Raw genomic sequence first — 21960 nt, forward strand, 5'->3', positions numbered from 1 at the left:
ACTTTATGTCTCCTCACTTTATCTTCCTTTCAAATGAAAAAAAATATATATATATATGAAATGTTTACTTGTTGGCAGCTAAAAATATTTTTGCAGTAATAATACTGCAAATTGACATTTTCTTCATCTGCAAAGGAAAGTTTTGAACTTCTTTTTACTTGTTTTGCTTATATTTTAAGCAAATATTATTTAAAAGGAAAGAAAACCACGGACACACATGGGCCATATTCAGGGGTAGAGTGGCCCAGAAGAGGAAAAAGAGGAGACAGAGAAATGTCTATGTGAAGTGACAGAACGCCCCTTCCCTCTGCCAGGCTACTGGCTAGAGGAATGGTTACATGATACCTCATCCAGGTCCCAGGGGAATGGGTACAGATGCTGGGAAGAGATCATTGTTTTGAAGGTTTGCAGATACTATTTCATAGAGTGAAGGTGGCTTCCAATCATATCTCTAATCTAGCTACCTACTGCCCTGTTTCACTTCCCCTTCAGAGATGTTTAGCCTTTAATCTTAAGAGTTGCTGAAGGATGGAAATTCATTGCATGATCTGGTTCTACTTCCTACTAATTAGAGGCATAGACCTTGCACACCCCAAGTTCAAAACTCTCTCCCTGTCTCTTCTAATGCATCAAGGTACAAGCCAGAGAGTTCCAGTCAGTGCCACTTGCTGTGGCCTCCACGTTATCACAAGTGTTCTGAAATGCTATTGGCTTCTGAGAAAGTCCAGTTTATTAATTAGCATGAGCAACAATTGGAAAGCAACAATTTACACATGTCATGCTTTTTAAGAAGAAAACATCGAAAGGCTTATTGATGTTATAATTTGCATGAAAGTTGCCTTATATTAGAGAGAACATATGGTATTTGTCCTTTTGGGATTGACTTAAATTCACTGAGCATAATGGTCCTCTAGTTGGGACCATTTGGTTGCAAATGGTAGAATTTCATTCTTTTTAAAGGTTGAGTACTATTCCATTGAGTAGATGTACCTCAGTTTCTTTATCCACTCCTCTTTTGACTGGCATCTGGGTTGTTTCCATGTCTTTGTTATTGTAGATTGTGCAGCTGTAAATATAAGATTACACATCCCTTTCTCATAGGCAATTTTTATTTCCTTTGTATATATTCCTAGGAGCAGGATAGCTGATTCATAAAGCAGGCCTATTGGTAATTGTCTAAACACTCTCCACACTGATTTCCATAGTGATTGTACCAGTCTACACTCCCACCAGCAGTGAAGGAAGGTACCTTTCTCCCCACTTCCACACCAGCAAGTGTTGATAGTGAAGTTCTGAATGTAGGTCAATCCAACTGGAGCTAGGTTGGTATCTCAATGTGTTTTTCATTTGTATCTCCTGATGACTGGGGCACCTGAGCACCTGTCATATGTCTCCTAGCCATTTGAATCTTCTTTTGAAAAATGTCTGTTCATTTCATGATGTGTACAAAAACAGTACCAAAGAGACTATTTATCTTGTACATTGCCTGAAGTTTGCCTTATATCACAGAAAACAAATCAACAAATCATATTTGTCTGTTTGGAATTGACTTATTACACTGAGCATAATGGTCTCCAGTTGACATCATTTGTCTACAAATGGTAGAATTTTATTGGATTCAAGTCACCTAGTAATGTCTTCTAATAATATATTGTAAGAACTCACTAAGGAACTCTACCAATATCAACTTTCAAAAAGGATCAAGAGAAGAGGTTGAAAATCACACCAACCTAAGTGCAGCAACATTGATATGAAGATAGCAAAGACTTTACTTATTTCTTGGATCATTGACGAGGCCTTCAGTAGGAGTAGGTAGATTTACTTTTTAGATTTTTAAATCTAAAATTAAATTTTAAAAATAAATTTAGATTTATTTTTTGCATGCACATGAAGGTATATTCCTTTCACTTGCACAGACATCAGCAATGAAGTGGCCTAACATACAGCATGTAAACTCAGGCCAGGGTATACACTCACAGCATATTATCACTGAGACTAGAAGTCCTAATATGTCTGAGGCTAACCACAAGAGAAAGCATGGGATGCTTACTGACACAAAGCACCATCAATGGGCCCAGTCAACCAGACTAGGACAGCCCCCAAGCACAACCCAGACCCATGTGGGCTCCCTGGGGGCAGCAGTTCAGAACATTTTATTATCAATCATGAAGCTTAACAGATATTTGTATAAATACATTGCAAAATAAGGAAATCATACTTGGTCTCTTTTTAAAAAAGATTTATTTTTTTAATTGAAAAGTCAGATAAACAGAGAGGAAGAGAGACAGAGAGCAAGATTTTTCATCTGATGGTTCACTCCCCAAGTGGCGGCAATGGCCAGAGCTGTGCCAATCCAAAGACAGGAGCCAGGAGCTTTTTCCAGGTCTCCCATGCACGTGCAGTGTCCTAAGACTTTCAACAGTCCTCAGCTTCTTTCTCAGGCCACAAGCAGGGAGCAGGATGGGAAGCAGGGCTGCCGGGATTAGAACCAGAGCCCATATGGAATCCCAGTGCATGTAAGGCAAAGACTTAAGCTGCTTGCCAAGCCAAGCCTTCCTTCATCTTTTATTTTCTAAGATATTTAATGCACCAAGTAGTAAGTATAATAGCAAGGGGCAGAAACTAGACAACTGGAATTATACCTGATTATACTTGTATTTCTTTTTAATACATTGATAGTACAAACCTTACTTGTCATGCACATTGTAAGACATAGAAGTCACTATTCATTATTATGATATTCTCCTTTGATTTTATGGCCATATTTATAGGTTCTATTGTTCCGAAGATTTCCTTGCTTAGCTTCCTTTTACAGTATGGAAGTACCTCACAATAGGGTACATTGCTTGTGCTTCTCATCAAAGGCCAAACACCCAAATCACAAGGAACAGTCTGACTCCATCTTCCTCTAGCTATGCAACAAATCCATGATCCACAACCACAATAAGTTATTACATGTTCCATCTTTGTTTTCTTTGGAGGGCTCTCGTAAGATAGGAATTGCTTGTTCCTTCAATATTAGAAAATTTCAGGAGACACTGTGTCTCAAAGGTTTTATAAGAAAGAGTTGCTTGTGTTTACTGATCATCTTTCCTTGACATTACTCAATTATCAACCTTCATCTCAGTTCATTAATCTATTCATCTCGAAGAGAATTAATGTTGTGCAATAAGGTAAGGACATGTTAAACAGACAGAGAAATATTAGCCAATGTGAATCAGAGAGGGCACATTCCAGCAAATAGGAAAGGACAGAATAGCAGAGGAGTACCCGGAGACTGACAGGCATAGGAAAACAGCGAAAACAGTGGGGTGGTGTTCTAGGGACTGATACTCCAGCGACAGTGAGGAAACAGTGATCTGAACTCCACTGGCAGCTGGAATTCCACCAGCAACCAGGTGGGAAGGGACTTTCACTGGGAGCTCAGAAGGTGAACCCAGACAAAAAACTGCCCGTCCTGCTGGTCTATTTGAAATGACCAGGAGCAGAGACAGAGTGATAGATTCCAAACAGGCGGGTGAGAACAGGGTGGATTTCACAGCCCAGTCAACCTCCTAGAGCCAAATTAGGCACCATTTTGTTTAAGGAGGCAAAAGCTATGGGACAGGACTGTGCATGCACTGAGCTGGGAGTGAACTCATTTCTGATTCAGTAAAATACAACAACGCAGCATCCTACTGATTCCACCCAAGACAGGTGCAGGTAGGCCTTAGACCTGACTGCCAACAGATTAAGAGCTCTAGTAGTGGCACATCAGGCACCATTTTATACAGTGTGGCAAAGAATTTAAGACTACAGGGAACAACAGTGAGCTGTGTACCGAGCTCATTGCACTGCACTGATACCACAGGAAAATAATATCAACTATGGCATTGTATTGGGTCAAAATAGGTCCATGTGGCTGTAAATCTAAGAGCCAACAGGTTCCTGCCAGTTCAGCACCACCAACAACCTAGCTATAGGAGACACATGGTGTCTCCCTAATTCTGGGAATAGTCAAGCTAAAAGTGGGAGAAAGGTTGTACAGATAACGGTGCAGCCTCAGCATGATAGCACAGGAGGTGGAAACTGGTGAGCCAGGAGCTGGGGCTACAGAGACCGTGGTGGAAGTCTAACATAAGAACCCAGACCTGGAACTCGCTGGAGGGAGAGGCACAAGTGACTGTAAATTAAGAGCTTTGTACCAACTGCAATAAGTAAAATCGAGCTGTGGACCTGTGCATGACAGAGCTTAGAAACCTGCACCAAGGAGAAGAATCTGCTAGCCAGAAGTACAATGACCAAGAACAAAAGAAGAGACAAAGGCACCATGAATATTACTAAAGATTCCCCTGCAAAGGAACAAAATTTGCCAACCTCAAGAGTTAACAGAGGAAGACATCGAGAAAATGGGGAATACAGAATTCAAAACACTTGTTATAAAACTTATCAACAATGAGAAGCATGTAAAGCAGGCATTCAAGGAACTCAAGGTATATGTCACACTGGAAATGAATCAAATGAAAGCTGATAGATCAGAAACGAAGAATACAGCGGAGCAAATTAAAAGTACAGTGGAGAGTTTCCGAACTAGAATGAAGGAGGCAGAAGAAAGAATCTCAGAATTAGAAGATATTTCCTGTTACCAGGGTGAAACAAACAAAAATTGGAAACAGAGCAGGATCAGGCCAAAAAAAAGTATCCAAGAATTGAAAGACACTATTAAAAGGCCAAATATAAGAGTTACGGGAGTCACAGGAGGTGCAGAAAGAGAAGCTGGGTTTGCAAGTGCATTTAATAAAATTATAAGGGAAAATTTCCCTAATCTAGAGAAAGAATTGGGAAACAACATCTAGGATAAGCACAGAACTCCCAAAAGGGTTGACCAAACGTGATCATGACACATGATAGTCAAACTCTCTTCAATCAAACATAGGAAAAGATCCTTAAATGTGCACGTAAAAAAAAAAAAATCAACTGACATATAAAGGAATGCCAATTAAACTCACAGGAGATCTCGCTGTCGGCCCAAGATAACATATCCAGCAAAACTTTCCTTTGTCTTTGAAAATGAAGCAGAATTCTTCCACAGTAAAGAAAAGTTAAAAGAATATGCCTCTTCCAAACCTGCCCTAAAAATGATACTTAAAGATGTTCTTTTGACAAAGAAAAAAAACAGTGCCCACTAAAATGCAAATGCAAAGAACATCCCAGTAAAAACAAAACGAAAAACAAACAACAACAACAACAAAAAAAAACAGAAGAAAGACTAAATCAATGAAGAAGCCATTGCTAAAATGACAGAACCAAATTACCACCTATTTGTATTAACCCTGAATGTAAACGGCTTAAACACACCAATCAAATGTCATAGATTAGTAGACCAAATTAAAAAACAAAACCCGGGCCCAGCGCAATAGCATAGCAGTATAGCAGTTAAAGCCATTGCCTTGAACGCGCTGGGATCCCATATAGGTGCAGGTTCTAATCCTGGTTATGATAATAAAAAGAAGTAAAATTAACAAAAATAATTCATACATGATTTAAAAAACAATGTTACTGAGGCCAGAGTGAGAGGATAAAAAATAAAGCAGCCTGAGATGCCTCGTTCCATATGAGTGGCAACACTGCATATGCGATGACTTCCACTTCCGGTCTATTTCCCTGCTAGGGGCCTCAGACAAGCAGCAGCAGAAGCAATAAACACAGGAACTGAGTAAATGATTGTCGGCCAGCTGGTTCACTCTCCAAACAGCCACAATGTCAACACTGGACAAGGTAAAAGCTGTTAAATTCCATAGAAGATTCCCAGTTAGGTAACCAGGTCACGAATACTTGAGCCATCCTCCGCTAGTTTCCAAGGCACCCGGAAACCATCAAACTATCAGAAGAAAACACAGCAAATACTCTATATGATAAAGGCATAAGCAAGTGCTTCCTAGAAAAAAGCATCAAAAGCACAATTAATACCAAAATAAACAAATGGGAATACATTAAAACTCAGAAGCTTAGTACATCAAAGAAAACAATCAACAAAGTAAAAAAAAAAAAAAGAAAAAACAAAGCCAACAGAGTGGGAGAAAGTCTTTGTACACTACACAACTCATCGGGAACCAAGATATAGGATATTTAAAGAACTCCAAAAAAAAAAAAACCAATAACAATAAATTATTACATGTTCCATCTTTGTTTTCTTTGGAAGACTTTCATAAGATAGAAGTTATTCCTTCAATATTAGAATACTTCAGGAGACACTGTGTCTCAAAGGTTTTACAACAAGAGTGGTTTATGTTTACTGATCATCTTTCCTTAGTATTACTGAATTATCAACCTTCAACTCAGTTCAACATTCACAGACAAATTTTTCATTAATCTATTCATCTGGATTTTCAAATGCACTGGCTTCAGGTTTACACCATTCTTCTATTATTCTTCAACTAATCACTGCATTATGTGACATTCTGTTCTAACTCTGCCACTATTAGATATTTGTTCCCCTGTCAAGTCAAAAATTTGCTTCAACCAGGCTCATCAAACATTTCCCAATTCAAAGAACTAATTTTGTGTTTGCTGATTTCTACTTCTTTTATATGCACACAACAGTCACTGTTAGATTGGTGGTTGTACCTCTACAGCTTTTGATGGAGGTACTACTTCATAATCATGTTGTGAAGATAATGTTGAGCACAATCTACTTCCAATAGCTTCTTAAATATGAACTTTTAAAATAAAAGTGTTTCAAAAAACTTTTTCTTTCCTCTTTACTCACGCAAACACTTTAGTCTAACTATGGCCTCCTGTTAGTGTAAGAAATCTTAACAGGAAGCACAATAAGAACTACATGTGCTGTCATCACTTCAAAATCAAGCTGGCCAAAATTTAAAACACACAGACATCTTCATACTCAAGAAGTCCTTAACTCCCTTTGGAGAGAAAATGAACAAATCATTTTAGGGAATTCATTGCTAGGAACATTGTCAATAGAGTCACGCATATAGCACTATGAATGAAATGTAAAATACGAGTCTTAATCAACTGATCCTCAGAATTAGTACACTTTTCCAATGAAAAGCACCAACTTCTATATTCTTAGGAGTCACCAAGGACTAGCTTGCATTGTGTCACAGCAATGTTGCTTTGTGCTCCTCACCAGAGAAAAGATAAGCCAAATAGCAATGACAAGCAGCATCCAGTCTAGCCCTAACTGACTGAGAGCAGTATTTCAATTGCAAGACACAAAATCAAAAACAACATGAAAGTTCAAAGAATGAAACTCCTACCAGAAGCTTTCTTACAAACGTAGGTCAAGTGTGGATATCACTACTAACGTTCCTTTTGTTGATGGCTGTACCACTCACATTTACAAAAGGTTACCCTAGATGTGCCATAGTATTGGTGATGCTTGCCTCGCTACCCACAGATACAGAAAAATGCCCTGTTGACTCAAACACACACACACACACACACCTCCTGTAAGTCAGGCATTTTTACTCCACTTCGTGAAATCATTTCACTAGAAAATAAAACAGTCTTTACAAATATCTGCTTCTATTTTATTGCTCTGCATTTTCCTTAGCAAACTCTTGAGACTCCTTGCAAACATTACGCTCCATTCAATATGAAGTAAAGTAAAATTTCATGAAACCTTAAAGAGCACCACAGCATTGTCTGTCACCACTGGAGTGTTCCGGGAAGCAGCACAGCCAAGCACCACCCTCCCAAAAGGAAGCAGGAAGCAGGATACACTGAAAGAGGCCTTGTGCTCAGCATCATATATATTAGGCCTCCCGAAGATCCCCTCATGCTTCTGCACACATTCCTCTCCCTCCCAGAGACTTACACAATAGTCTGGAGACATCCAGGTAAGCTTCACTAGCTATTTTCAGGAATGGGAGTTTCTTGCTATGCACCATGGAGGGAGGGAAGGACAAAGTGGTTAAGCAAGCCCTTTCCTTGAATAAGGAAAGAGATCTATGTCCTAGGGTTGCTGGCAACAGCATATTTTCTTCCAATTTCTGCAGCTACAACTGCATTTCTGGGTGATTTATGAAACAAAGAGGTTGGCCCCAGTTCTGGAGGCTTCAAAATCCAAGGTCATGTGGACACAGCTGGTGAAGGGTGCAGGCTCCTTGAGTTTCTGCAGAAAAGGCAGAAGATGGACCAATGTGTACAGAAGTGAGAAGACAAGAGGACGTCATACTGAGGGAAAACTGCCCTCAAAGTAATGAGTTCAGTCCAAGTAGGGCAAGAATCTGCTCACTTGCTTGACAGTTACTGAGCACTGTGAGATAGGCATTACTTTCTCTTAGGAAACAAATCGCTTGTGAAAGGCCTGTCCTGCTCTGAGGAATGTCCTGTTGGGCATCAAGTTTCAGGCTGAGATTCACAGTGGACAAGCCATCTTCAAACCGGTGTCCTTACACTGAAACAATATGAACTACTGGGTGCTTTTACTTGTGAAATATAAGTGATACGCATGCTTTGACCCTGGGAAAAAATTCATGGGAGGGGTATCCTTGCTGTTTCTCTTTGGTTTTTTATTTTCTTTGAACTCTGGTTCTCTCTTCATGCTTCATAGGCTGTCAGTGTTCTCTACTTTTCTTGGAAGTCAGCAGGGATCAAAAAAGTGTCCAAAGTTGATGTTGTGATCACAAATACCAATCCCTGAGCAAACTATTTGTACCTGTTGATTCTATAAATCCTCACGCAAAAACTGCTTCAAGATTGATAGTGTATGCCCTCCATGCTAAGAGAAAATGTAAGCATTGAGAGCAACTGTTGTGCAGGCAGAGAAGAGTTCAGTTTGTCACTGAATGATCAAAGAAAAGGCTTTATCACCATTGGAGTCACTGATGCCGATAGTGAATAATGTTGAACGTTTCCATGCATTGGATTAGAAGGCCAGGTGTGAATGGACTCTGATGGCCAGCCTGGGGCTTGTGGACAGGAAAGTCGATCAGTGGAGTTCATCTGGGTTGGTGGGGTTGAGGAAAGCTAACAAGGTGCTGTGTGAGTAATGAAAATGCATCAAGGGATTTTGGTCCCTAGAAATCTTGCACATGAAGAGCAATGGAGACTGAAAACGCAGTGGGAGGAGACTGCAGGGTAGTCCTGAGTCTAACTGTAGGCTCTGCGGGGCAGGACAGACAGTGAGCCAGAGAGGGTGCCTGATGCTTTTATCCACTTTGTTCATTAATTGACTATTTTTGTTTTCATTAATTGATTGTCTTTGCTTGACTTGCAGCTGCTGATAAACCATGGCGACAACTCTTGATGCTGACTTTCAGGCCCTCATGAAGGGAGTCACAAGCTGGAATATTCCTACAGGGCCAGTTCCATCTGGACTCCTTCTTACCAGAGAAGCTGCCTTCCCAGTGTTGGTGAATGATGAGGGCAATGTGGTCATTGCTGCCTCCTCCTACAGCAAGGGCCGATATGTGGTCATGGGCCATGAAAGTTACCTAATGTATCCACCAATGGCTCCATTTCTTGTTAATGTAGTGCACTGGCTCTCCAGTACCCCTGGTGCTCCCATAGTTGTGCACCCCTCAGTGAAAGAACTTGCAGAAATCCTGAAGGTTTCTGGGATTGAGGCACAGATCCAGGAGGAACCTCCAATGGAGTCTGTTGGCGTTTACTGCTTGGACGCCTACACTCACTACATGAGCCATAAGCTGATCCAGTTTGTGAAACGAGGAGGTGGTTTGCTCATTGGGGGCCATGGCTGGTTTTATGTAACGAGGCATGGACTTGAAAGTTTTTTAAATGAGTTCCCTGGAAACCAAGCGATCAGTTTATCTGGAATTTTCATCAACATAAACTACATGGACAGAAAGCAGTGGGTGTTCTCTGAGACGGTGCCCACCATTCCAATCTATGTCACGTGAGTAATGGTTGTTCAAGGGGATGTGTTCCATGTTAAAAGTTGACTGTTCTTCATTTTTGAGACCTTTCAGTCTTGCTGTGGATTAATTTGCCACTATGAAATGGATTCAGTACAGACTACAAATGCAAGTATAAAAATGACTTGTTTAAAAAAAAATGACTTTCTAGTCAACCTCTTCACCATGAGTTGAGTATTTAAGGCTTGGAGAGTAGAGTATTTTCCTGTTTACATAGCATATCCCACCCTTGCCATGGCTTTGAGGTTTTTTTTGTTGTTGTTGTTGCTGCTGCTGTTTAGTTTTTTTTTTTCAATTTTTATTTATTTTATTCCTTTTTAAATATTCTTTATTTTTTATAATGCACTCATTATGGTCAGACATTTTTCTCGTTCTCACCTGACACTCCCCCCATGTTTTCTTTGTGTGGTAGCAATGTTTTAGTTTCTCAACAACAGTTACAAATCCATCCTTTTCTATTTAAGTGTATCCTGACATTGTAGGTATAAACAAGGTTATAAATGCTAACATTCTACTCTCTCCTCTGAGTCATTGACCTAGTGGTCTATTTGTATACCAGACTTGAAACAGTCATTAGTAGAGCTAAGAAATGAAACTGATTTCTGAGAAAAAGAAAATAAAACATTTCCATATTCTCATGTTTCTCCACTCAGCATTTTCAAAACATCCTTGATTATTTAGTCACCTACATTTATAAACTAAACTCTTGAGTTTATTGATGAAGAATTGTGAAAAACAGATTTGGGTCAGAATTATATTCAAATTAGAAATTATTTTAGTAGAAAATCTTGAAACACTAAATATATCTATGAAAGATTAATTTATCTAATAATCCTTGCATGTCATGTTTTATATTTTACTGGAAATATTTGCACAACTCTTGCTTTTTTTATATTTTTAACCACTATGAATTATAAAATTGTCACTTTTAACTATCAGATCCTGATTAATGGGATAATTATTGAATATTTTATTATCTTGAGATTAAATATCTTGCTAAACTTTCTTTTTGACTGTTAGACTTTTGTAAACATAATCCTAACACTAAATTATAGAATTTTCATTATAAAATTGAGATTGTGATCTATTTTTAATTAAATACAGTTATCTGACTTAGGACTATTTATGTCTTCTCTTTGTCGTTATATGTTTTTGCTTTTGAAAAAAAATTATTAATGTAATGAAAACTGCTTTTGTATTTTACAAATGTACAGCTCCCAGGAGACAACCACTTCCCTCACTCCTCTACTGCCCCTTCAACCTTTCCTCCCTCTCTTCTCTTCAGCAGTGTTTGCAAAGACATAATTATAATCCACTCTATAGTCACAGGCTTAATTCACCACTGGCCATAACATTCGCCAATTAAATGTGGGAAGGCCACGGTTCCACATGAGAGTAGACACAGGGAAAAAATGACAATCATATTCCAAAGCACCGTTTCATGCCTATACATTTTTTTTTTACCCTGCATTAGCTGCTACATATCAAAGAAAACATGTTCACCTTTTGAGATTAGCTTATGTCACTTTTTTGGTGGTTCCCAGTTCCATTCATTTTATTACCAAAAAAAAAAAATTAATTGCCTTATTGTGGCCTTACAGTATTTGCTAGTTACATGTATACCACATGTTCTTCATTCAGTTATCAGTGGTGGATATCCAGAGTTATTTCATTTCTTAGCTATTTTGAATTGAAATCCAAGAAACAGGAATCTTTCATGTGCTGATTTCATCTCATTTGAATGATTCCCCAAGAATGAGTGGTCTGGGTGCCATCTATTACCATATGCAATGCATCTATTTTCAGGCTTCTGAAGAATCTCATACTTTCTTCCATAATGGTTGTGCTAGTCGACATTCAAACCAACAGTATGTTAAGGTAGCTTTTCCCCCACATTGCATCCAACATTTTTTTTTTTTTATTCTCTGGTGATAGCCATTCAAACTAGAATGAGGCCATTGCCCTGGTGGCTACTGATCATGAACATTTTTTCATGTGTTCGTTGGCTGTTTTTATTTCATGCTTTCAAAAATGCCTATGTGTGTCCTTGGCATGTGCCTATCTTTTAAAATGTAATTATTTATATATTTATATAAAAAACAGAGTTACAGGGCACATCACGGTAGCCTAGTGGCTAAAGTCCTTTCCTTGCATGCGGCAGAAACTGATACGGGTTCTTGTTCATGTCCACTTCCCATCCAGTTCCCTGTTTGTGACTGAAGAAAGCAGTTGAGGACAGCCCAAAGCCTTGACACCCTGCACCCCCACAAAGGCCATTCAACTGATGAAAGATCTTTATCTCTGTCCCTCCTTCTCTCTGTAAATCACACTTTCCAATTAAACAAAACTTAAATAAATCTTTAAAAAAATTATAAAAGAACAACAGGTAGAGGGAGTGGGAGGGAGGAAGAGAGAAAGTTAAGAGCGATCTCAATTAATTGAAATCTCAATTAATTCAAGATGGCCACAGGGTGAGGACTAGGCAAGGTTAAACCCAGAAGGAAGGTCTTTCATCCAAGTTTCCCACATGGGTGCAGTGGTCTAAGCACTTCTGCTATGCTAGGTTGTTTTGTCAGGCCATTACCAGGTAGTGGGATCAAAAGCAGAGCAGATGGGATTGAAAATAGCACCCATAGGTACGCCAATATCACAGATGGTGCTTAAATGAGCTATACCAAGATACAATTTCACATTTCTATTTTTTAAGGAATATTTTTGTTTATTTATTTGAAAGTCTATGCTACAGACAGAGAAGTAGAGAGAGATGCAAAAAAACATGTTTCATCAACTGATTTACTCCCCAAATGAACACAACAGCAAGAACTGGGACAGAATGAAACCAGGAGCCAGGAGCTTCCTCCAGAGCTCCCACCTGGTCCCTACGGCCAAGATGGGCCATCCTCAACTGTTTTCCAGAAATGTAACTGGGGAAGTGGAGCAGAAGTGCAGCAGCCAGGAGTTGAACTGGTGACTGTGTGGATAACTGATACTGTAACAGACAGCTTTACTCAACTTCTGAACCGGATTGCTTGTTTTCTTTGGTTGACATTTTTGAACTCTTTATAAATCCAATATGCAAGTTTTCTGCTACTGACAACTTCAGTTTTTACTTTGATTTTGTTTTACATGAGAAAAAAAATTGACAAATGCATTCATAACACCTATAGAAAAAAACACTGGAATTTCTTAGATGTATTGTCATTCTGTGTCATATATAAAATACCACACTATATCGGAGTTTAAGAAGTCTCTCTCACTCCAACATCATCAAGTGTTAAAATGAGTGATGCTTTTGGAGTATTTTGAGTACTTTGCTAACTTTGTAGCAATTATTTCTCAAAACTTTGGATTGGACAAATTTGATGTAATTGTGTTGTATCACAATTATTGAAACCCCATGTTCTATAAGGCTTTATAGATAAAATTTCATGTTATAGAAATATATGTTAAAACACACTGGTGATATTCTCATGACCAACATTAACTGATAAAAGAATGCACTGAATATTTTCTCCATATTAAAATGCCAGAAGTTTATAGAAGGCTTTTATTTTAAAAATAAATCAAAATAGAGTTTGGAGCTCTAACAGAGACGATTTAGAATTTCATACTCTGTTTTACCTCTGTGTCCATATGTGTACATACACCTAGCATACAACCCTTCCAAATTCCTTTTCATAAAATTTATTTATGTTTGGGCCTGGGCGGTGGCGCAGTGGTTAAGGTCCTCGCCTTGCACGCCCGGGATCCCATATGGGCACCGGTTCTATCCCGGCAGCCCCGCTTCCCTTCCAGCTCCCTGCCTGTTGCCCCGGGAAAGCAGTCGAGGATGGCCCAAAGCTTTGGGACCCTGCACCTGTGTGGGAGACCTGGAAGAGTCTCCTGGCTTCAGATAGGCATAGCATCGGCCGTTGAGCTCACTTGGGGAGTGAATCATCGGATGGAAGATCTTCCTCTCTGTCTCTCCTCTCTGTACATCCGCCTTTCCAATAAAAAAATAATAAAAAAAATAAAAAAATTATTTATGTTTAATTGAAAGATATATTTTGCAAACAGAGAAGGAAAGGCACAAAGACATGTCTGTGGCCACAGGTTCACTCACCAAATGGCCACAACAGCCAGAGCTGAGCCAACCCAAAGCCAGGAGCCAGGACCAAGAGCCTCTTTCACATCTCCCACCTGATTCCATGGACTCACGATCTTGAGCCAACCTCTTCTGCCTTCACAGAACACAAATAAGCTGAATCAGAATTGGAGCAGCCATGGCATGAACCAATGACATAAGGGATACTGACACTGCAAGAAATGAATTACCATAATACATCACCATGCCAGTCAAAAACTAGCAAATTTCTAAGAAAAATACCCTCTGGGTGATTTTTGCAGACTACTTTGTAAAACTTGTGTGTTTCACATTTTTAACTGTTTAGCAACTCATAAATGAGAGCAGTCAATAGTGTATTCACTGAGACAACCAATCATCCTGGAAAACATCACCGGAAGAATCTGCGTGCACATTTGAGACATACTGTGTCTGTGTAAGTAAAAATCCCACAGTTTTGGACCCAGCACGATAGCTTAATAGTTAAAGTCCTCGCCTTGCACGTGCTGGGATCCCATATGGGCGCCGGTTCCAATCCCGGTGGCCCTGCTCCCCATCCAGCTCCCTGCTTGTGGCCTGGAAAAGTAGTCAAGGAAGGCCCAAAGCCTTGGGACCATGCACCAGTGTGGGAGAACTGGAAGAAGTTTCAGGCTCCTGGTTTCAGACTGGCGCAGCACCGGCAGTTTTGGTTACTTGGGGAGTGAATCATCAGACGAAACATCTTCCTCTTTGTCTCTCCTCCCCTCTGTATATCTGCCTTTCCAATAAAAAATCAATAAATCTTAAAAATCTCACAATTTTATGGCATTAATTGTTCCTAGCTAAAACTGATCTGAACATGAGAAAAATTAAAATATCACCCCTTTCCTTCTGATTGAGATTTATACAAAATGAGCTCACGTTGTAGTGTTCTCTTCAGCTCTATGGTCCCTCACTTACCAAATGGGCACTAATTTGGGAAATGTTTCTTTTCCAGATCTGAACATATCACCAAAAGGGACCAACAGCAGCTGCTGAAAGGGGTCACTGAGCTGGATATCAGCAGAGGACCTGGTGTCTCAAAGCTGTTGGTGCACGGACCCCAGGCTTTTCCGCTGGGGGTAGATAATGTATTTAACTGCTTCCTAGCAGGGGCCCGCTATGGCCACGGTCGAGTCATGCTGTGTGGCAATGAGAGCATGATGTTTGATGACAAAATGGAAATCCTTATGATAAATATTTTACACTGGCTAAAAGGGCAGCAGAAGGGGAAAATTGGGGTGCATTCACAGCTGCAACCTCTGAGCACCTTGTTAACAAAAAATAACTTGGAGTGGAGCAGCACAGACATTCCAACCAGTGACTTGAGTGTCTTTTGCTGCTGCTCACTCGATGAAATGCATGTCAAGAATATGGAGGAATTTGTTGCAGAAGGTGGCGGAGTACTGATGGGCAGCCAGGCCATACAGTGGGCTAAACAACACCCAGACTCTAACTTTATGACTGAATATCCAAATAACAAGTTTTTAAAGCAGGTTGGTCTCTGCATCATTAAGGAGGAAGGGCAAAGAGGCCGATTCTCAGTCCCCAAGCAAGAGCTGCTAAATTACCATGTAAGAAAGGCAATACCCCAATTTGAATCCATGCTGTTCAATAATGGAAGAGTTTTAGAAAACAGCTGGATGCAGATGCTGAAACAAGATTCCTACCTTATGCTTCAAATCCCACATGACGGGATTCCCATCTATAAGTCGGTGCACAACAAGATTGTGAATATAATCAAGCAGAAAGGCTTACCGCCGGTGAATAAAGAAAATCCCATGAGCAGGGGAAGCCCTCAGGACATACTCACAGCCTGGGCCCGAGGACTGGCTCAATCGGGAAAGGACAGCTCTCTCTTCATTAATAGTAACTCCTCTCCACCTGCTACTGAATATACTATCAGCAAAGAGATCAACACAGGTATGCAATGGGGAGGGACAGGGCTAAGTTAAGAGGGAGCTGGGTAGGGTATGCGAATGGCAGTTGGCTAATTACAGCATTTCAGTGTTCTTCTTCATGAAGACGTTTTCTGTCCTACCAATAAAGTGTTTTATCTTTGTTTTTATTTTTGATGATATTTACATAGTTGACAAGGGTGGGAATGATTGAGGGTCAGGGGAAAACAGATGGGACCACTATTACATTTTTTTTTCTTCATGTGTTTGGTGGAAGGGGGCAGATGAGTGGAGAACCCACACCCAGCTTTCCAATGCCCCAGTACCAAGGGCTGGGGAATAGCTTTCCAATATTAATCCAGGGTCCCCAATGGGGAACCTGCTCAAGGGCAATGCGCAAATTGTTTTAATAGTTGTGAAGTGCTGTTAATTTTGTGACTTCAAAGATGAGGAAATGTTTCGAACTTCCATTAGCTGTCATAGTCAATCTTTGAGTCTCCATTCAGCAAGATAATTGCTGTCATCGCTTGGTTGGTGTAGTTGTCCTATTTGCTCTGACTTCCTTCCTGTGCTAAGGTGTCAGGCATCCTCTGCAGGTCCTAATGGGCTGCAGCCCTGCCATCCAGTGTCCATTTTTCCACTGAGGGTGTTCAGTTCTGGCATGTGCATTCTACAACAAGACCACAAACCCTGGAAGGCAGTACTTATGTCCTCCACCCGCACCAACCTGTGGAATCTCTCAGAGCCCCTGGGAACCCACAGAACAAGTCCTTACCAGCATGTTGTCAGGAGGCAAGTGGGCGCTTCACTCAGTACCAGAGGACTCCAAAGGCCACAGATAATGGGCCACACAAAAACCTCCAACATCAGGCTCAAAGACCTGGCACCCACTATGCAGGTGGGACAAAGGAACCAAGCTACGTGACTAGGGCCCTGCTAAGCACCTGCACTAGGGGTTCAGAGATATGGCAGCCAGAGTGGATCCACGCCACTCCTGAGGCCAGGCGACCAAGGCACCACCAGAACTCATACCAAAAATTCAAGGATGAGGAACCAACCTGCTAAATATCTTATGAGAAAAAAAAATAGAATAGACTAGGAAAAACTATGCTAAAAAATGATATGCTTAACAAAGATTTAACAATAACCAGGCTTAAGATGCCCACAAGCTATAAGCTACTTTTCTCTTACCAGTGTAACACTTGCCCAAGTACAATGTAACCTAGGCTGCTTCCTTCCATAAACTTTCAACATTAAAGACTATTTGGAATTCGAGATAGATCTAGATTTAAGCCAGGACAACTTGGGATAATTAAGGCGAGCATGATTGATTCCATTGCTCTGGGAGGGGCTGTGTCAATGATGCAGGAAGATCTCAACCTTTCCTTTGGTTCTTCCCAGACACCAGAGATTCCTGGGTGAGCACTGGACTCTACTTACCTGAAGGACAAGTCGCAACAGTTACATTGCCCAAGGAAGCTGTCACTGCTCAACTGAAGGTGAAGTATTCTGGCCCAGTGTTAACCTAATGTTGACATTTCCTGAGCATGTTTGCTTCTACTTGCAGTGCTTTCTTTTAGATTTTCTCAACAACATCAGACAAACACATCAGGCATCCTGGTCATGTTGCAGGAGAAGGAAATGGTCACAGCAGAGCAGACTCCTGCTTTGAGCACCAGGAGGGAAGGGTGTAATACCAAGGACAGCCGAACACATAACACACAAAGAGATGTGACTTTGCTGTACCTCTTCCTCCTTTTCTCCTGCTATGGGAGCTGTGCTGCTTCTTCATCTCTACTGAGGTACCATGATGAAACATGATGCACATCTTCCAACACTCAAACTCCACTGTGGGTAGAGAAATCCAATGCACAGGCTCAGAGTGAGTTCACAAATTGACAGGAAATAGCAGAGGCAAAGTCATTGTCTGGCTCTAAACCACCATTGACAATGGCACTCATTGTATGTCAACCAAAGAGAGAAAATCTTCAAACTATACAGAATGAGGAGTAATGATGGACAGGAAGGGATATGCTAGAGCAAGTCAATGAATGAGTCCTCCATTATTCATTCAAGACCTCTCAATCTGAGGAAATTTTGTTGTCTCTAACTGCTAGTTGGACAGGTTGGAAGCACACACAGGCACATGAAATCACACACACTTACACAGGCATCTTCCAAATGATGATGGCCCCTTTCCTGCACCTTTGATTGACTCTCTCTGTGACAGATACTGATTGGCTGCCATACGGATGACATCAGCGGCTTGGACACTCAAAAACGTGCCCCCAAAGTGACACGGGAGTACAACTTGGACAAAACCAACACCTCCATCTCCTGGTCTTGGGGGGGCCTCCTCTATATCCTTGTGCCTCAAACCTACAACCTGAGCAATGTGTTGGTCACCATCAGTGGTGCAATGCCAGCTCCATACTTCAAGCTGGGTGAGTAGGGGGATGTGATTCAGGTGGGAATCAGCATAGAAGCAGGTGTGGAGGTGAACAGAGAGTGGGCTTGTTGGGAAGGAGGTCTGGTCCTTGAGTTCAGGTAGAAGGGGTTGCATTGAGTGCTGGAAGGGGACTGGGCAAAATGGACACCCTCTTCCAGGAACTGTGAGTGGAGGAGGAGGAAAGGAATGAGACTCGAGAGGAGTTTGTAACAAGCAAAAGTTAATTAGTCACCAGGTTACCTCTCAGGGAGGCTCAAGTGCTATAAGGAATCCAGGCAAAATGGGGTGCAGCAGGTGACACAAATTTGGTTTCCAGGGAAGACTTCCCAGGAGGAGTGGAAGCGCTGTCTCCAGGGAAATCCAGCTCCCTGGGGTGAGCTGGCCACGGACAACATCATCCTGACAGTGCCAACGGAAAAACTCAAGGCTGTGAAGAACCCCAACTCTCTGCTCCAGCTGTGGGATGAGATAATGCAGGCTGCAGCCACTTTGGGGGCTGAGCCTTTCCCCTACCCCAGACCTGAGAGGATTGTCACCGACGTGCAGCTTCAATTCGGTGGGTGCTCACGGGAAACGCTCTGAGAGCTCTCTTCCGGTTCCAGCAGTGTGTTTGAAACGCCACAGGAGTCAGGGCAGGATACACACACTCTTCTACAATCTGGAGCCATGCTCTAATGTAAGCAGGAATGATATCACTTACCTCCATGAGAGGAGAGGACAGGAGGAATGAAACAAGATGACGAAGCCTCACCAGTGGCTTTGGGGTGATTAAGAATTGGGTGAGGTGTGAATTGACCTTGAGAAGTGGCATGAGTTGGGGGGCAGAACTGCTCTATAACTTGCAACAGAGCCAGGAGGACTTTTCCAAGAGGAAATCTTGTTTCTGAGTAAACAATGAAAGCCTGATTCCTAGCCTCAAAAAGTGCATTCAGCTTACCTCTTAAAAGTGAGAATCTTGCTGTCCTTAGAGATCCAAATATCAAGGCATTGATACACATCCCCGACGACGATGAAAAATGGACGATGAACCCCACCTGTTGCCTGCCTTGCACATTGACCCTCCCATGTCAGGTAGAGGGGAAGGCATCAAGCTCCATTATTGAAACTGAGGATATCACTGATGTTGCATACATGTTTGGGCTTCACATAATGTCAGAGGCTCCTCTCAGTCCTTTGCAATCACTCAGAATGCTGCAGTTCCTTTGGGATAGTGGAGAAGGTGTGCCTACCAACATTGTCAGACATAAGCTCACGTCTTGTGCTCTGCTGCTTTTTCCAGGTATCGTACGCACAGGATACCCCATTATGGCACAAGTGGATTTAATGTCTGAGCTCATTGATGAGAAGACAATAAGGTCTTCTGGTAGTTGGAATGTCTTCCATATTTTGGGCCACAGACACCAGCATGCTGGTTGGCAATTCCCTCTGCACAGTACTGCAGCCGACTGCAATCTCTGGAATGTCTACCTGCATGAAGAGGTTCTGGACATCCCCAGAGCAAGGGCTCATCCTAATCTGACTCCAGAACTTCGGCAGGAGAGGATCAGAAAGCACATGGATGTAGGTGCTCCCCTGAGGTTATGGAATTCCTGGACAGCTCTGGAAACGTATCTTCAGGTATTGAGCAGACGTGGAGGTGGGGACTCCTGGGTCATACTGTCCTTATCCTCATCACGCCTACAACGCCACAACGTCCTCACTTGTCTAACTGCTTGAAGGTGCATTTCTCAATCTAAGATTTCATGAGTGAACAGTATGATGCATAAATAACCAAAGGTGTTTTCTCAGTTCCTATTCAGCAGGACCTTCTTACACAATTGTTCTGGAAGCACATCCTTATAGCACAGCTTGATTTTAAGTGTCTGAGAGAGTCACATCTTTGACAAATGAAAAACTCTGATCTTTCTTTTCCTACACAATTTTTAAATGTGGGAGAGTTTCTACTTCATTATTAATGAATAATATCTACTGATGAAATGATTAAATTACTAGCACTCCAGGGGTCCTCACTATTCCTACCCATCTGTTTTGCTTTTCATTTCTTTAAAGATTCATTTTTTTCTCTTTTGTTTTTGGAAAATCAGATATGCATAGAGAAAGAGAGACAGACAGAAAGATTATCTGGGCCTGTTGCGATAGCGTAGTGGTTAAAGTCCTCACCATGTACGCACCAGGATCCCATATTTTCACTGGTTCCAATCCCAGTGAACCTGCTTTCCATCCAGCTTGCTGCTTGTGGTTGGAAAAGCCGTCGAGAGTAGCCCTGCGTTGGAACCCTGCACCCATCTTGGAGTCTTGGAAGAGCTCCTGGCTACTGGCTTGGGATTGACTCAGCTCCAGCAGTTGTGGTCCCTTGGGGAATGAACCATCAGATGGAAGATCTTACTCTATGCCTCTCCTCCTCTCTATATATCTGCTTTTCCAATAAAACTGAACAAAACAAAGCAAAACAAAACAGATCTTCCATCTGCTGGTTCACACTCCAAATGGCCAAGACACCCAGAGATGAGCCACAAATGAAAGACAAATGGCTCCAACTTTCTGCTCCTTATGTGGATCCTGACACTGTTGGCACAGGAAGCAGTGGAGATTCTGATTTATTGTTGTCTAGATATATTTAGAAGTTTCCTTGTGGCCATTTCCCCTCATTCCTTAGTAGAGATACATTCTGTTGATTTTCTTTGATTCCTGGCACTCTGGTCTCCATTGCATCCTTCGTTGGTGTGGTTACACCTACCATTTATTGAGAATCGCCATGAGTCACACAATGTGCAAGAACAAATCCCAAGTGTGAGATTTGGTTGAGGAAGACTAAGGTATGCTACCAGTCAGTGGAGCGGGCAGTGGGAGAACCACTGATGAGAATTAAAGTCAGTTTTAAAGGTTGTGTGTAACCAAGCATCACCATATCATTTTAGGTATGGTAGGTGTGCAGTGATTTTCTAGACTACAATCTTTGTTCTGCTTCTTTCTTGTTCTAGCTCCAAGAAGGCTTTGGATGGGAGCCATTCACCCAGCTCTTTGCTCATTACCAGACGCTGTCTAACTACCCAAAAGACAACACTGGCAGGATGAACCTATGGATGAAGAAGTTCTCTGAAATAGTGCAGAAGAATCTGGTTCCATTCTTTTATGCCTGGGGCTGGCCCATCCAGAAGGAAGTGGCTGACAGCCTCGCCTCACTTCCAGAGTGGAAGGAAAACCCCATGAAAGTATATATAGTTCAGTGTGCCAATTGTGGAATTGCCCCAGTGTTCTATCTAATGTAGGATTGTTCATTGCCTACAAGAAATTAATCCTTACTTGATCCACCATTCTCCTCTATCTTATTTAGATTCATCACAAATGTTTTAAGGAGAGAGATTGAAATAGACCCTTGATCTTCAAATAAATAAAATAATACAATCAGACACTTGACTTTCAAAATAAGTCAAGCATATAGCTCTACCAGTTTTCCCTACTTCTATTTATACACTGAGTGATTTGTCTCTTTATCTACCTGTTTATCTTTTCCATGGCTTTAGTGAGTGCCAAGAGCTGCACAGGCCAAGAATTAACTCCAAGAATGTCTTTCTCTGAATCCATGTAGATATTCTTTCTTCCAAGACTAGA

General features: G+C 41.3%; 1 protein-coding gene across 1 annotated transcript; it reads left to right on the forward strand.

Annotated features, from left to right (window-relative positions):
- Nucleotides 1–9236: 9236 nt before the first annotated feature.
- On the forward strand, nucleotides 9237–21617 carry LOC121170682 (TRPM8 channel-associated factor 3-like). The gene is made up of 7 exons (XM_041001928.1): nucleotides 9237–9862; nucleotides 14960–15924; nucleotides 17301–17398; nucleotides 18130–18343; nucleotides 18665–18904; nucleotides 19628–19965; nucleotides 21330–21617. Exons 1-7 carry the CDS (start codon nucleotides 9237–9239, stop codon nucleotides 21615–21617), a joined length of 2769 nt encoding a protein of 922 aa, XP_040857862.1.
- Nucleotides 21618–21960: the final 343 nt, after the last annotated feature.

The sequence above is a fragment of the Ochotona curzoniae genome, unplaced genomic scaffold (assembly GCF_017591425.1).
Source record: "Ochotona curzoniae isolate NIBS_2020 unplaced genomic scaffold, NIBS_Ocur_1.0 scaffold_2476, whole genome shotgun sequence".
Taxonomy (NCBI): Eukaryota; Metazoa; Chordata; class Mammalia; order Lagomorpha; family Ochotonidae; genus Ochotona; species Ochotona curzoniae.